This window comes from Eubalaena glacialis, chromosome 8 (assembly GCF_028564815.1).
Source record: "Eubalaena glacialis isolate mEubGla1 chromosome 8, mEubGla1.1.hap2.+ XY, whole genome shotgun sequence".
Lineage (NCBI taxonomy): Eukaryota > Metazoa > Chordata > Mammalia > Artiodactyla > Balaenidae > Eubalaena > Eubalaena glacialis.
Window position 1 is genome coordinate 116,116,208 of NC_083723.1, and position 16,976 is coordinate 116,133,183.

At 36.7% G+C, this 16,976-nt stretch overlaps 1 protein-coding gene across 3 annotated transcripts in view; it reads left to right on the forward strand.

Moving 5' to 3' along the window:
* Positions 1 to 16,976, forward strand: part of AGK (acylglycerol kinase) — a 126,041-nt gene that overhangs the window by 77,627 nt on the left and 31,438 nt on the right. For all 3 annotated transcript variants that reach the window (XM_061198110.1, XM_061198112.1, XM_061198111.1), the window contains 5 exons: positions 2,455 to 2,530; positions 8,536 to 8,628; positions 10,299 to 10,331; positions 11,669 to 11,763; positions 16,611 to 16,680. In XM_061198110.1, the coding sequence (XP_061054093.1) occupies positions 2,455 to 2,530; positions 8,536 to 8,628; positions 10,299 to 10,331; positions 11,669 to 11,763; positions 16,611 to 16,680 (367 nt within the window). The remainder of the gene's footprint in view (positions 1 to 2,454; positions 2,531 to 8,535; positions 8,629 to 10,298; positions 10,332 to 11,668; positions 11,764 to 16,610; positions 16,681 to 16,976) is intronic.

Sequence of the window (16,976 nt, forward strand, 5' to 3'; positions counted from 1 at the left end):
TTTTCAGATCCTTTTCCATGGTAGGTTATTATAAGTTATTGAATATAGTTCCCTATGCTATACAGTAAATTCTTATTGTTTATTTTATGTATAGTAGTGTGTATCTGTTAATCCCATACTCCTAATTTATCCCTTCCCCCTTTGGTAGCCATAACTTTGTTTTCTATGTCTGTGAGTCTGTTTCTATTTTTAAAATAAATTCATTTGTATTATTTTTTAGATTCCACATGTAAGTAATATCATATAATATTTGTCTTTCTCTTTCTGTCTTCACTTAGTATGATAATCTCTAAGTCCATCCATGTTGCTGCAAATGACAATATTTTATTGAGTAATATTATTATATTATATTATTATATATAATAATTATATTATTATTGAGTAATATTCCTTTATATATAATGTATATAATATATTCTACACACACACACACACACACACACACACACACACACACACACACATACACATCTTTATCCATTCATCTGTTGATGGACACTTAGGTTGCTTCCATGTCTTGGCTATTGTAAATAGTGCTGCTATGAACATTGGGGTGCATGTATCTTTTCGAATTAGAGTTTTCATCTTTTCTGGATATGTGCCCAGGAGTGGGATTGCTGGATCATATGGTACTTCTAGTTTTAGTTTTTTAAGGAACCTCCATACTGTTCTCCATAGTGGCTGCACCAATTTACATTCCTACGAACAGTGTAGGAGGGTTCCTTTTTCTCCACACCCTCTCCAGCATTTATTCTTTGCAGACTTTTTGAGGATGGCCATTCTGACTGGTGTGAGGTGATACCTCATTTTACTTCTGCAAATCTTATTTTTTTAAATTAATTAATTAATTTATTATTTATGGCTGAGTTGGGTCTTCGTTGCTGCGTGCGGGATTTCTCAAGGTGTGGCGAGCGGGGGCTACTCTTCGTTGCGGTGCACGGGCTTCTCATTGCGGTGGCTTCTCTTGTTGTGGAGCACAGGTTCTAGGCGTGCGGGCTTCAGTAGTTGTGGCTCGTGGGCTCTAGAGCGCAGGCTCAGTAGTTGTGGCGCACGGGCTTAGTTGCTCCACGGCATGTGGGATCTTCCCAGACCAGGGCTCAAACCCGTGTCCCCGACATTGGCAGGCGGATTCTTAACCACTGTACCACCAGGGAAGCCCAAATCTTATTTCTTAAACTAACTCAGAGGAGCTTACAGATGTGTTGTAAGTGATTAATACAGCGGATTGAGACTTCTCCAGCGTTTTGCTTCTCAGAGATAGATCTAATCCACTTCCACCTGACCCTTTCTTATCAACCTAGTAATGAAAACAACCCTACAAGGAGAAATGTTTACAGTATCACTAGCTCAGCCTTTTATTGTTGGGTTAAGCCCCAGAAATGGTGATCTGGAAAGGAGAAATTTCCATTTAGCCTTTCATGTTCATTCTAATAAGCATTCAGAGCTGTAGAAGAGGGAGGATATGTTTGTTTAATTTGCTTATTATGTGCTCACGTAGGCCCTTGGTTCAAGGTATTCTTTTGGTTCTTGTGAAAATTTGCTCAAGCTTCTCAGTTTCTATTTTAATTCATAATCAGAAATGTTTTATGTTCTGTGTTCCATTTGATAGCTATTTCTTTTAGTTTAAAGAATGTTGAAGTTGGTCTGTGCATCACTCTACATGTTCCTCATTCACTACTTTTGTGTCTGTTTCTAGTATAAAATATTCTTAAGAAAGTTGAAGCATGCATCACTGATTAAAAAAAATAATCTTTTTGAAAGAGGACTGAGTAAATGTGGATGTAAAAGTTAGATGTTTGGTGTTGATTGTTTTGAAAGTACTAGTTTTTGTTTTTGTTTTGTGATGTGATAGTTGAAAATATTTGGGTAAAAGACAAGTCAGCTGATTGGTATGTTTTAACATTTATTCAACTTTGAGACTCTGCAATTGGGGACTTTTTGCAGCTTCTGTATCCCTTGATTTCTAGTACATTCTCAGTCAACCACTGGAATATAAATAAGTTCCATGAGGGCTTATTACATTATACCTCAGTGACACATATTTTTGTCTGCCTTGTCCTGTTGTTTGCCCAGTTCCTAGATGTGTCTAGCACACAGTAGAGGCTCAGTAAGTGCTTGTTGAGTGAATCAGACATTGTCGCCTGAGTGGAGCCATATCTAGTGTACACACTTCCTCTAGAGGAACTGGATTGTGCACTGTAAGCATCCCATATGGGTAAGAGCTTATTGTATAGACACAAGGGGCAAAATCCTGGAGGCCCCAGAGTGAAAGAGGCCATGTTTATATCCCGAGAAACTCATTACTCTTCACTAGCCTTCCTGTCCTTGAACAAATAGAGGAAACGTGTTCTCTGCGCTATTTCTTGTTCTCTTCCAGAGAAGATGGTTGGGCTTTTTATATTTCCTCTTGAGAACGCGTGTTAAAATATTTGTGTTTTTTCCCTTTGTCTACAGCAAAGCCAGGACTCTATTTGAAAAAAATGCTGCCCCGATTTTACACTTATCTGGCATGGATGTGACTGTCGTTAAGGTGAGAACTGCTCTAGAGTGTTGATTTTATCCAAGCTACCCCTCCTTATAACATATCCTCTTCTCTTGACTTCTTAGCAGAAATCGCTTATCACTTAAGAAGATAAGAACAGAGAAGTCAATGTTGTGTTCTTCTTCTGATAATTAATAAGATAATATTGTTTTTTCCAACCACGGTCAGCTTTTCACTTTCAGAACAGGATTAAATGGAGCCATGAACTTGGCTCCTTTCATCTGACAGATAGGATGTGGAACTATTGTCTCTTGGAAGATGAAAGTTGTTACAGCTGTAAGAATTCTTTTTCTGACTATTAAAAAGAAACTTCAAGTTTGAGTAATTAATTTAATTTCTTGGTAGTTCCACAGACAGGTAAACATTTTCTTTCTGGTGAGGAATTATTTCAGGTGAGGAATTTTAAGTGGTAAAGCTTTAGAATTTTCGAGATTTGGGTAAGAAGAAATGGGGACAAAAATAAATGAGAGGGAATTGTGCTATTCTAGAAGATGCCTCAAGACTCCACTTTCTTGACTTTAAGTGCTATGTGTGTGGTATGTACATAGGTGTGTGTATTTGGTGAAAATCACTGTTACCATGTTTGTAAATCTATGGTATACCAATTTTTAACATTACACACTTTCATTAAATCATAGAGATTGAACGGTCATTTAGTCCAATTGACCATGCAATGTTGATGTTGAACTCTCTTCTCCAGCTTGTCCGAGGTGTGGTCTTCTAGTTGTCTGCCTCCGGGGATGGGAGAGTGGGGAAGAAAACTGTCATTTATTTCAGGACCTGTAATGCATTTTGCAGACTCTACGTATGAGAGATCTGAGAATGGTTATTTAAGACTGATATTGTTTGTTCCTGGAGTGTTTGGTTGAACTCACAAGGAGAACCATCTGGGCCTGGAGCTTTCTTTGAAGGGAAATTTTTTTGTATATTAAATTTCTTTAATGGCTGTAGAAGTACATCAGGAAGTTCTATTTCTTCTTGAATTAATTTTAGTAAGGTAAATTTTTTAAAGGAATTTGTGAATTTCATCTAAGTTTTCAAATTAATAGGCATCAAGTTGTTCATAATATCTTCTTTTTAACTTTTAAATTTCTGTAACATCTGAAATACATCATTTTCTTGCTCAATATTGTTTTATTGTTTATTTGTGCTTTTTTTTTTTTGCCTGCCAGTCATGTGAGAGGTGCGTCAATTTAATCCTTGCCAAGAACCATTTTTTGTCTTGTTGATCCTTTCATTTATGTTTCTTTCATTAATTTTTGGTCTGTCTTTATTGTTTTCTTCATTCTACTTTCTTTGGCTTTTTTTCTGCTGTTCTTTTTGACATTTTAACTTGGATGTTTATTTCATTAATTTGCACCCTTCTCTCCTGGTATTTTCTTAGAAAGCTATAAACTTTACTGCTTCAGCTGCATCCTAGGAGTTTTGATATATAATATTTTCATTATCATTCATTTCTAAATGTTTTCTAATTTTCATCATGATTTTTGTTTGACCTATGAGTTATTTAGCATGTTTTAAAAATTTCAAATCTAAAGTTTTCCCATATCTTTTTGTTAATGGTTTCTGATTTAATTGTGTTATGGTCAAAGAATGTAGTCTATATAATTCCAGTATTTTAAGTTTATTGAGATTTGTTTTATGGCCTAGCATGTGGTTTGTTTTCATAAATGTTTTATGTAGGCCTAAAAAGAATATATATCAGTTATTGGGTACCATGTTCTATATATGTCCATTAAGTCAAGTCTGTTAGTTGTGTGGCTCAAATCTTACATGTCCTTACTGATTTTTTCCTTCTGTTTTAACTATAGATTATTCAGAAAGAGGTGTTAGAAATATCCCACTAGATAGATTTGTCTGTTTCTCTATGTAGTTTTATCCACTTTTGCTTTTTTATATTTTGAGACTATGTCAGTAGATGCATTCACATTTCAAATTATTTCATTTTTCTTGCATGTTGACAGTGTCATAGAGTTACTCTCTTTAGCACTAATGCTGTCTTTTACTGTGGTCTATTTTATTTAGTATTGTTAGTAACCATACTAGCTTGCTTTGATTAGTTTTTACCTGGTATAATTTTTACTTATCTTTACTTAAGCCATTTTGTATCCTTATATTTTAATGCATCATTGGTAAAGGCATGAAAACAGGATATTTTAAAGATCCAATGCTTTTTGTGTGTGTGCCTTTTGACTGGACCATATAATCCGTTAACATTTATTGTAATTGTTAATGTATTTAGATTTATTTCTATACCAGTTATCTATTGCTACATAACAAACTGCCTTGACAACAGTTTTTCTGCTTACAATTCTGTTGGTCAACAATCCGTGTTCAGAGCTGTTCTTGTGTTGGTCTCACCTGGGCTCCTCAGTGGCTTGTCTTTTCATGACTTGATAGCTTATTTATTTCCTTTTCTCACTGAATAATATTCCATCATGTAGATGTACAACAGTTTGTTTATCCATTTACCTATTGAAGGACATCTTGATTGCTTCCAGTTTTGCAGTTATGAATAAAGCTGCCATAAACATTTGTGTGCACGTTTTTGTGTGGACATAATTTTTCAGCTCATTTGGGTAAATACCTAGGAGTGCAGTGGCTGTATTACATGGTATGCTTAGCTTTGTAAGAAACTGGCAAACTGCTTTCCACAAGTGGCTGTACCATTTTGCATTCCCACTAGCAATGAAGGAGATTTTCTGTTGCTCCACATCCTCATCAGTATTTGGTGTTCTCAGTGTTTGGGATTTTAGCTGTTCTGATAGGTATATAGTAGTTTCTCATTGTTTAAATTTGCAGTTCCCTAATGACATATAACATTGAGCATTTTTTCATTTGTTTATTTTCCATCTGTATATCTTCTTCAGTGAGGTGTCTGTTCAAATCTTTGCTATTTTAATTGAGTTGTTTCTTGTTTGTTCTCTTATTGTTGAGTTTTAGAGTTCTTTGAATACAAGTTCTTTATCAGAAATGTGTTTCGAAAATATTTTCTCTTATACTGTCTTTTAAAGCTGTGTTTTCATTCTCTTAACAGTATTTTCACAGAGCAGAAGTTTTTAATTTTAAAGAAGTCCAACTTATCAATTTTTTTCTTTTGTGGATCTTGCTTTTGGTGATTTATCTAAAAACTCATCACCAAACCCAGGATCACCTAGATCCTCTACTGTGTTATTTTCTAGAAGCTTTATAGTTTTTTATTTGACATTTAGGTCTATGATCCATTTTGAGTTAATTTTTGTGAAAGGTATAAGGTTCAAGTTTTCTCATTAGGCCACTCTTTATCCTTTCTCTTTGTTGCATTTGGAATTTTCCTCTTAAGATCAGAGCCTCAAATGTGTCATCCCTATTAATGTAATCTTTTAAATTATGGTCTGTTAAATCTTTTAATATCTTTTTGAATTTTGGTTCTTTCATTCATGTACTTATTCATATTTATCAATTTTTCTTGCAAATATTTGAGTACCTACTACAAAGTAAGCTCTGTTCTACATGTTGAGGATACAGTCTGAACAAAACAAGTTTTCCCTCTCTGTCCTCAAAGAGCTTCCATTCAAAGTGTGAAAAGGAGGGATGCAGATAAGAAACATATACAAATAAACATATGATCTGTCAGATGGTGATGAGAGCCAACAAGAAAAATCAAGCAGGTAAGGAGAACAAGAGTAATGGCAGTGTTAGTTTAGTTCAGGAGGCCAAGGAAGGCCAGTCTGGTAAGATGACCTGTGGAAGAGACGGGGAAATGAGTGAGTCATGCTGGTAGGTTGGGGAAAGCATCCAGGCCGAGCGTACTGCACATTCAGAGGCTCTGCGGAGGAGTGTACTTGGGGCTTGAGGAAGAGTGAAAAGGCAGGTGTAGTTGGAGGAGAATGAGCAAGGGGAGACAGGAGAGAGGATGAGGTTGAAGAAGTCAGGAGGGGCAAGATTGTCAGGTTTGTATCATTTACGCATTCAGTCAATTACCTTTCCTCTCTGTTGTTGATAAAGTGTTGTGTAGGAAAAGGCTGAATGGAGAGCCCTAAATAAATGTCACCAGGAATCTACCTACAATTTGATGTCCCTCCACTGAGCATCTTACTTTGAACATAGACATTCAATTGGTAATCAATTCACCCAATTGTATTCTAGTGTATTGTTCCCACCTATCTCCACCTTGTCCCCAAGGATATTATCAAATAACTTGCCAGGTGCCTTGCTGAAGACCCAATAGAATGTCTGTCTGGATTTCCTGATCTTCTGATCTAGTAATCTGTCAAAGATGAGGATACTTTGAAATGCCTCGTTCTTGGCGAACCCGTGCAGATTCCCAGTGATCACCTATTTCGGGGTGTTCACAAAGCATCCTTTTAATCAGGATCAACATATATTCTCTCTCTTTTTTTTTTTAATATTTATTTTTGGCTGCGTTGGGTCTTCATTGCTGTGTGCGGGCTTTCTCTAGTTGAGGCGAGCGGGGGCTACTCTTCGTTGCGGTGCGCGGGCTTCTTTTGCTGCGGAGCACGGACTCTAGGCGTGCGGGCTTAGTTGCTCCGCGGCCTGTGGGATCTTCCTGGACCGGGGCTCGAACCCGTGTCCCCTGCATTGGCAGGCAGATTCCTAACCACTGTGCCATCAGGGAAGTCCCTATATTCTTTTTTTAAAAAGTGAAATATTTGGATTGATTGAGCTCAATCACCAGAGGGCAATGATTTAATCAACCATGGGTATGTAATGAAACCGACACAAAAACCCAAAAGGACAGGGTTTGGAGAGCTTCTGGGCTGGTAAACCTGTGGAGATCTGGGGAGAGGTGGTGCGCCCAGAGAGGGCCTGGAGACCCCACACCCCTCCCCACACACCTTGCCCCATGTACCTCTTCATTTGTCTGTTCATCTGAATCCTTTCTAATAAACTGATAACTGTGAAAAAAATAAAGAGAAATATTTACAAATGTATAACTGCAAAGCCAGTCATTTCATTTTTCAGGATAAAAGTAGAACCATTCATCATAAGATTAGATGGTGTTAGTGTAGGGACTTTGTTTTTCGTGTGTTGACTGTGACTTAGTGGCCTAGGTGCTTTAGCCCATCTGACATCCAAATCTTTAATTTTTGCCTATTAGTGTGTCTAGTAAAGTGTCAACAGGAGAGAGTGTTTCCTTATTTCAGTATTAGTTACATTACATTTGTTAAAATTCAGTGTTTGGTTTTAGAGGTGGTGGCTTAGATCATTCATTTAAGTCTACATATGTATCTGAAATGAGGTATTCTCAATACAAATGGTGAGGCTTACATACCATTTAGTCACCATTTTGTGACTGCTTTGAGTCCTACCTATATTTCTTTATGTACAATCATAGCAAAACCGCAGTAACCGTTTATGTAGTACAGTGCCAGTTAAGAACAATTACCTTGCTAGTCGCTTTTCATACTGCTTTCCAACAGTATTAGGAGGAAGCACTTTTCCCTTCCTCCAGTACACATGATTTCATTGATAAGGAAATTAAGATCCTGAGAGTTTAAGGCCACTCAGCTAAAAAGTAGCAGAGTTGGGATTTAATCTGGGTCTCCTGGGCTCTCAAATCTGTGCTCTTTTTATTACATCTGTTTCTCCTTATTTGCATATACACTTGACTTTCTGCTTGCAGATGAAAGTCACTGGGTAAATGATGTAATAGAACCTCTGACTAGCTGACTGTATAACCGAGATAAATCACTAGGTTTGAGTTTTATTTTTAAAGTAAGGAGCCGACTAGATGGTTTCTGAGGTCCCTTCTAGCTCTAAAAATATAAAACTATAAAAACCATACATAGTTGCTTTGATAGCTGTTTAGTTTTTCATGTATACCATACATAGTTGCTTTGATAGCTGTTTAGTTTTTCATGTATATCAGTTATGTAGAATTTAAGAAAAGATTCAGTGTAAAACTTTAAAGAAAATATCCCATATTTTTAGACCTTTGGGCTTGTGGCTCTAGGATGATAAATTTACCAAAGGCTTCCTTTGTATTGCAGACAGATTATGAGGGCCAAGCCAAGAAGCTCCTGGAACTGCTGGAAAGCACAGATGTGATCGTTGTTGCTGGAGGAGATGGGACTTTGCAGGAGGTGTGGCCGCTTTTCTGTTTGAAACCATTTTGAAAGGGAGGAAAATAGAAATTAGGTCTTGGAGCAGTGGCATAAAGTGGTTATAATTTAAGGAAATTATTTCTTTGTAATCCATTCTTTTTAGGATTGTTTCTCTCTGAAACAAGTATAGCATTACATTTTTCTCATGCACTTTTATTTCATTGCTTCGTATAAATTCTATACCCAGCACATAGAAGGGTTTTTCTTTTATCAAATTTAAGTTGGATAAAATGGAATAAAACAGGGTACAAAATGGTGCTGGGTGTGAAACGCTTTTTATATTTTGAAGACTCTTATGAAGTAGCCCTGTTTGTTAGGGAATCACTGTTTCAATTATGGGAAGGTTTCTTATAAAATAAACTTAAATAACAATTGCCTTTTAAAAAAATGCATCTGTCCATTCTCACATCATTTCCATCCCATGTAATGTTATCTCCTAATGGTACATTTAGAGGCAGAGGTCTACATGTTCCGATGTATGCGTTGCTTTTGTTCTACAATTCCATTTCCTTAATGCTTGCTTTGGTCCAATAAGGACAGTAAGTATATTGCCCTGGAAATGCTCTTCTTTTCAGAAGAAGAGGTGCAGGTGCCCCTCCCACTCAGTCACCTCATCCTGTGTACCATAAGTCACATCCGTACCTCGTTTCTCATTGTCTTTTGCCTCTATTTTTGTGGTTTCATTGGTGTTCAGGGACCAATAGCTAACAGCAGACAGGGCACTGTCCTGTGTTTGACTTAGCAATCATGTGAGCCTTAGTAAGCTTCTTTTAAAAAGGCTGTGCTAATGATCTTGTAATTGTGTTTATGGCTTTTTAATGAAGTGTGAAGAATACGGATAGCATGCCAACAAAGTAATGAAGTGGACCTCATGACAGCCCCATTTAATCCCGAAACTCAGTGAGGCAGGAGATGCGGGAGAAGATTGGCCTTTGCCTTGACTTTACAAAATGTTTTTAAGAAAGAAACCAAATTGTGTATCTGGTATAATCTAGTCATCAAAATATGCCCTGGTTAAATAAAAGAATTGGAGGGAAATATAGCAAAATATAAACAACTGACTAATGATGCCCGGTGGGTTTATGAGAAAGTATTTTTTCTTCAGGTATTTTTCACAGTTTTTACAAGACATGGGTATTATAGTTTAAAAATAAAAAATAAATTAAGTAAAAATTCAAATTAAAAATGTCTTTTCATAGAGGGAATAAAATCTCCCTTGTCTTCATATTCATCAGTAAGAAACATTTATTGAGAGCAGGCTTCTCTCTGAGTGTAGCAAAGTGCTGTTTTTTTTTCCGATATGTGTACTTCATAGTAGGAAACTAGCATCTTTAGTATAATTGATGTGTACATCACATTTATACCCATCTTATAGAACTTAAAATGTAATTTTACTAATATAATGTAGAAGTTTTATAATTATTTTATCTTAGCCTTTATAGTACTATTGATCCTAGGTGGAGAATAAAGTCTAATCTAGCTCTGATCTTATTGGAGAATAGTTTGTGTTTTAAGAGCCAATACATCTTTTGACATAGTTTCTAGGAAGAAAACAGGAACAAGTTTGTGGTCCATGAAAATTGAATCCAATTCTTTTATGATAAAGGAAATACAAGTTGTTCATAATAATTTTTTTAAAACATTTGTAGGTTATAACTGGAGTTCTTCGAAGAGCAGATGAGGTGAGCTTTAAAATAAGAATAATTGCATTTTGACTTTTACTTTCCTGTTCTTTTTATCTCTCTTTATTTCTTTCTTTTACCCTTTCTCCCCTTTTTATATTTTAAGATGGGCACAAGTTGTGTTTCCTCGGATTTTAGAAAATAAAGTACTTCTGCCTATGTCATAGAACACTTTTATTAACTCATGGTGGACTTTTCTGCTTTGGGAATCCAGGGTATCCAATGGCTTTTACCAAGAGTTGTTTAAAATATAAAATTTCTCTATAGAATCTTTTCTTCAAAGGATTCCTTCATTAATAAATTGTGGTATATTCATATATTGGAAGCCATACAACAGTTAAAATGAATGAACTAGGTTTATAAATATCTACATGGTAAATCTAAAAAATATTCAATAAAAAAAGGCAGGTTGCCAAAGTATGTTATGCATTTCTACAAAGTTTTAAAATTCAGAAAACAAAGATACTCTTAATAGATGCCTAAACTATGTAGTAAAAGGATAACAATGTGGATGGAAAGGAATCGCACCAACCTCACGATAAAGGCTTCCTCTGGGAAGGGAAAGGGGAGTAGGATGAGAAGGGACTTGAATTGTATCTGCATCACTTTATTTCTTAAAACTCTGAAGCAAAATGTAATATTTGTTAAATCTGGGTCTTGGGTACATGGGTATTCGTGAGATTACTTTAAATTATTGTAGAAAAGTGTGATAAAATATTTTATAAGTAACAACAAGAAAGAAGATCCTTCCCAGTCCCTTTGGTAATAGTAGACTGAGCTCAAAATAATCTTTAGGAACCTTACGGTATCTGTTTATTTGTGGCCTTTAATTAAGTCCTCTACTATGCCATTCTTCTGCTACTTGACCTTGCTTATTCTCTTAGCCTTGTTTATACTTGAGGTAGTTTATAAGGCACTTTCACCTGTCCTCAGTCAGTGTACAAATGTTAGACATTTTTAGTTGAATTCTATCTGCAACTTTGTCAAATAGTGTGGCAATATAATATAATAGTGTGGCAAAGTCTGTCACAATCGTGCACTTATCTAATATCTAAGACCCTCATTTTCTTAACCAAATTCCTTTCAACCAGTTGCCATTAGTGAGCACCCAAATATTCCTTCCAAATTTGAAGGTATGTTGTTTTCATGAACTGCCTTGTTCTAGAACCTGCTTCCTCAGTATTACCTGGTTGCTGGTCTAGGGGTGTGGGAAGGAAGGCTGGGAGGCAGGCCCAGGGTCAGTTACTTTGTCATAGTGGACACACCTGTGCCTCTCTATTCAACCTCATTTTCTGACCATAACAATAAAACTTTGCTCTTGTTTTCTTCCCCGCCAGGCTACCTTCAGTAAGATTCCCATTGGATTTATCCCACTGGGCCAGACCAGTAGTTTGAGTCAGACACTCTTTGCCGAAAGTGGAAACAAAGTCCAGTAGGTTGTCAATGTGGGATGGTAGCATTTGTGGGTGAGCGAGCCTGGGAATGGAAAATTCACACGTGTGATATAATTTTCTTTTTGAGTTTTGATAGCCTGAAACTTCAAATCATTAAGAGGAAGAGATCAGAGTTCAAGCATTGGGTTGATTGGGAAGTTTCTCTGTTGGGTTGTGGGACCCTGGTGGTCTAATGTTAAGTCCTCAGGTCAGGTATGGAGATGAATACTGATGTCCTTCTGCCACTTAAGAAGATAGCTTCACTGATCCAAGCATACTGTTTGTGTGCTTTTGTGTTGTAAGATTCTCTGGTGAAGACATATTTGCAGTGATCATTTGTTTGCTTTAAGTATGCATGATGACAAATAGCAAGTTCCCTGTGGAGACTGGGCCAGCAGCAGCCTTGGCTCCATTACCTTGATAATATAAGTAGCTAAAACAACCAAATATAGTTACATCCTTTAGGGAATGCCAAAAGTAGAAGGCAGTGTGGATAAAGTAGACAGAGAAAGTAGTGCAGCCCTGACATTAAATTAAATTGTTGTGAGTCTAACAGTGTCCTCAGGAGTCGGGCAAGTTGTTATTATTGCTCTTTTTTTCCGAAAGCATTATGTAAACAAAGATTTAGTCTTTCAAGAAGATGGGAATCTTGAATTTGAGTTGTGGCTTTGACAGTGATTAAAAATATAATCTTGGACAAATCATTTTCAGGCAGGTTCTCATTGTCAGTTGCCTGATCTTTAATGTAAGCTTTGTGATACATTGGGGGAGGTCAATAAAAAATATTTGTTGAATGAATGAATTGAAATCTTCTCAAGACATTTCTTGTTATAACCTTCTAGAATCAATAACAATAATAATACTCAGGTGATTTTCTGTTTTGGATTTTTTTTTCTGCTTTAGGATTTTTATTTTAGATTGAGGTGTAGTTGACATAAAACATTATATTAGTTTCAGGTGTATAACACGATGATTTGATATTTGTATGCCACCACAATAATTATAGTTAACATCTGTCACCATTCAATAGTTACAGAATTGTTTTTCCTTGTGATGAGAACTTTTAAGATATACTCTCTTAAAAACTTTCAAACATGTAATACAGTATTATTGTTAGTTGCCATGCTATACGTTCCATTCCCATGACTGACTTATTTTATAACTTGACTCCCTTCACCCTTTTTAACAACCTCCCACACCCCACCTCTGACAACCATCAATTTGTTCTCTGTATCATCTATGAACTTGTTCTTTTTAATTTTAATTTAATTTTATTTATTTTTTGGCTGCATTGAGTCTTTGTTGCTGCACGCAGGCTTTCTCTAGTTGCTGCGAGCGGGAGCTACTCTTCCTCGCAGTGCATGGGCTTCTCGTTACAGTGGCTTCTTTTTGTTGTGGAGCACGGGCTCTAGCACGCAGGCTTCAGTAGTTGTGGCGTGCGGGCTTCAGTAGTTGTGGCTCGCAAGCTCTAGAGCGCAGGCTTCAGTAGTTGTGGCGCACCGGCTTCAGTAGTTGTGGCTCGCAGGCTCTAGAGCACAGGCTTAGTAGTTGTGGCACACGGGCTTAGTCGCTCCGTGGCATATGGGATCTTCTCGGACCAGGGCTCGAACCCGTGTCCCCTGCATTGGCAGGTGGATTCTTAACCACTGCGCCACAAGGGAAGTCCCTTGTTTTTTGTTTTTTTTTTTAAGATGCCACCCACATATATCATACAGTATTTGTCTTTCTCTGTCTGACTTACTTCACTTAGTATAATACCCTCCAAGTCCATCAGTGTTGTTGCAGATGGCAAAGTTTCATTCTTTTTTATTGCTGGATAGTATTCCAGTGTATGTGTGTGTGTGCACACAAATGTTTATATATATGTATCTCACATATATATCACATCTTCTTTATTCATTCATCTGTCAACGGACACTTAGCTTGTTTCCATATCTTAGCTATTGTAAATAATGCTGAACAACAAACACGGGTGAGTATATCTTTTGAGTTAGTGTTTTTGCTTTCTTCGGATAAATACCCAGAAGTGGAATTGCTGGATCATATGGTAGTTCCATTTTTAATTCTTTGAGGAACCTCCATACTGTTTTCCATACTGGCTGCACCAATTTACATTCCCAGCAACAGTGCAGGAGGGTTCCCTTTTCTCCACATCCTCTACAATACTTGTTATTTCTTATCTTTTTTTTTTTTTAAAGTATTTATTTATTTATTTATGGCTGTGTTGGGTCTTCGTTTCTGTGCGAGGGCTTTCTCCAGTTGCGGCAAGCGGGGGCCACTCTTCATCGCGGTGCGCGGGCCTCTCACTATCGCGGCCTCTCTTGTTGCGGAGCACAGGCTCCAGACGCGCAGGCTCAGTAATTGTGGCTCACGGGCCCAGCTGCTCCGCGGCACGTGGGATCTTCCCAGACCAGGGCATGAACCCATGTCCCCTGCATTGGCAGGCAGATTCTCAACCACTGCGCCACCAGGGAAGCCCTCCTTATCTTTTTGATAATAGCCATTCTAACAGGTGTGAGGTGATGTCTCATTGTGTTTTGATTTGCATTTCCCTGATGGTTAATGATGCTGGGCATCTTTTCATGTACCTGTTGGACATCTGTATGTCTTCTCTGGAAAAATGTCGATTCCAGTTATCTACCCATTTTTCAAGTGGATTTTTTTTTCTGTTGAGTTGTATGAGATCTTTATATATTTTGTATATTAACCACTTACCAGATGTATGATTTGCAGATATTTTCTCCCATTCAGTAGGTTGCCTTTTCATTTTGTTGATGGTTTTCTTTGCTGCACAGAAGGTTTTTAGTATCATGTAGCCCCACTTACTTATTTTTACTTTTATTGCTTTTGGTGTTAGATTCAAAAATCATTGCCAAGTCTTATGTCAAGAAGCTTACCCTCTATGTTTTCTTCTAGAAGTTTTATGGTTTCAGGTCTTATTACTTTCAATTCTTTAATCCATTTTGAGCTAATCTTTGTGTATGGTGTAAGCTAGTGGTCTAGTTTCATTCTTTTGCATGTGGCTGTCCAGTTCTGCTTTGGGATTTTGAATAGGCAGGTTTTGTGGATTTATTTTTGCTGTTGTAGTTTTAGGAGTCATCTTTTATCTTTTAACTTTTTTTTTTTTTTTTTTTTAGTTAAAAACCTTGCTCCATATATCAAACACCAGGCATAAGGGTTGACATATATCAGGCCTTTATTAAAATGTCTCTCATGCTTCAAGCCTTAGTCTGATGGGGAGTGTTCAGCTCTTTACCAATCATCCTGCAGCCTAATGTGGCATTTCAGTTTGCCATATTTTTTTCCCAGTTTAGAATTTCTGAGGGGCTATAAATATGACAAACAAAGAATTAAACATTTTTTCTTATCTGAGACAAATCCTATCTGGTTTGGGTCTTGGTTACTTTAGCTAGCTAGTCTTTCCCCCTGTCAGTATAGATTATTAGAACTACTTGCCAGCATTACCAGATATGCCAGTGATGCCGAGGTAGGACATGTCCCTTAGAGAACGCCTCACCTATCCAAAAGCCAGTGTCTGTGCAGTGTGGCTGCCCTCAAGGTCTTAGATAGCCTTCAGTTTTTTAGGAGCTGATTTTCCCTGTAGTTAAACTAATGTTGTTGCTGCTTCTATTTATAATTTAAAGATTTATAAAACTTAATTTATAAGCATGCCCCAGGGCTCTTAGATAATTAAGTCAGTCTGCCCTGGGTTCATAATTTTGTAGACCTCTTAACATGGCAGATGCCTGAGGCTACTTAAAAGAACAAGGCTTTGCCTTTTGCATTGCTGTCAAGATTTGTTGTACCATAATTACTACAGAAGAAAAAGGAATTTTGAATTTGGAATGTTGCAGATAAATAATCCTAAAAAATAGCTGTTTTGTGCTACAGTGCTGCTTTATTTAGAACTTTCAATTATTGCTGGAGAATGATAAATTTAAGGTTGCATTTTAACCATCTTCTGCCAAGGAATTTTGAAAAAAAAATTAATAGAAAAAGGCATTTTTCAGTTGGAACATTTTTTAAAGGTCAGCCTCTCAAAAGCACGTCTTAAACCTCTTAATGTGCTAGGTACTACTCAGAGCAAGCACAAAGCTTCAGGATTCTTTCTAATAACTTCCTTTGAAATTAATGTATTCATATCAAATTAATCTAAACTGGTGATCATGTGTCTTGCTTTCTCCTAAATTGAATCTCATTTTCTAAACTGCTACCTACTTCCCAGATAGCAACTGTATTGGAGGGAAAATGGGAAAAAGATATGTTGATAGAGAAATATGAGAAAGTAAAGTAGGCTGTTTCTTAAGTTTCAACTTGCTTCCTAGGGAACGCAGAATGTAATCCAAGCATTGGAATTAATGTGTATATTTTGGAGATTTATTATATTTTGCTAAGATAACTCCAGCAAATCCTGTCCTTTAGCTATCCTTCAGATTATTAGAGTAAAAAGGAATATGGTTTTTGAAGTGCTTGACTTTCATTCTCTTCCAATGAATGAAAGATGTTGTATTATTATTTATTTATCATATTTTCCAGTGATAAAAGTCAGACACAATGTAGAGACTCAATAAATGTGAAGTAAATAAATGATTGGTGCCTTATATAAACTTCTCTTTGCCAAAGCCTTCTCTGTGAGTCTGTATCAGAGCCTTCCACTAGATTTGTATCAGTAATTCTTTTATACACCTTTGTTCTGCTTTCTTGGAGTATTTTGAAGGAATTTGTCTTTTTCTTGACCCAGCTATTAGTACTCTGGGTAGGAGTGTGGTTGTGTGTGTGTGTGTGTGTTGGGGGAGGTGTTGCTTATTTTTCACAACATGATCATTTCCTTCTTGTTATCTTTTAGACATATTACAGATGCTACACTTGCCATTGTGAAAGGAGAGACAGTTCCACTTGATGTCTTGCAGATCAAGGTAAGATCTTTTCATCAGAGTTTGAAAATATTAACAAAGTAATACATACTTTAAAAAAAAATGTAGTAGTTCAAGTAAGATTATAAGGAAAACAACTGTCCCTCTTCTTACCCTTTCCTATCTGAAGTATAACCCCCCAGAGAAGATAATTTTACCTGTTTATTCTAGTTATCACTAATTAGTATGCTCGTGATGCTACTTTTTAAAATTGTGGTTAAAGAAAAAAAAACCCCACAAAACATGAAATTTACCATCAGAACCATTTTTAGGTGTATAATTCAGTTTAAGTATATAAT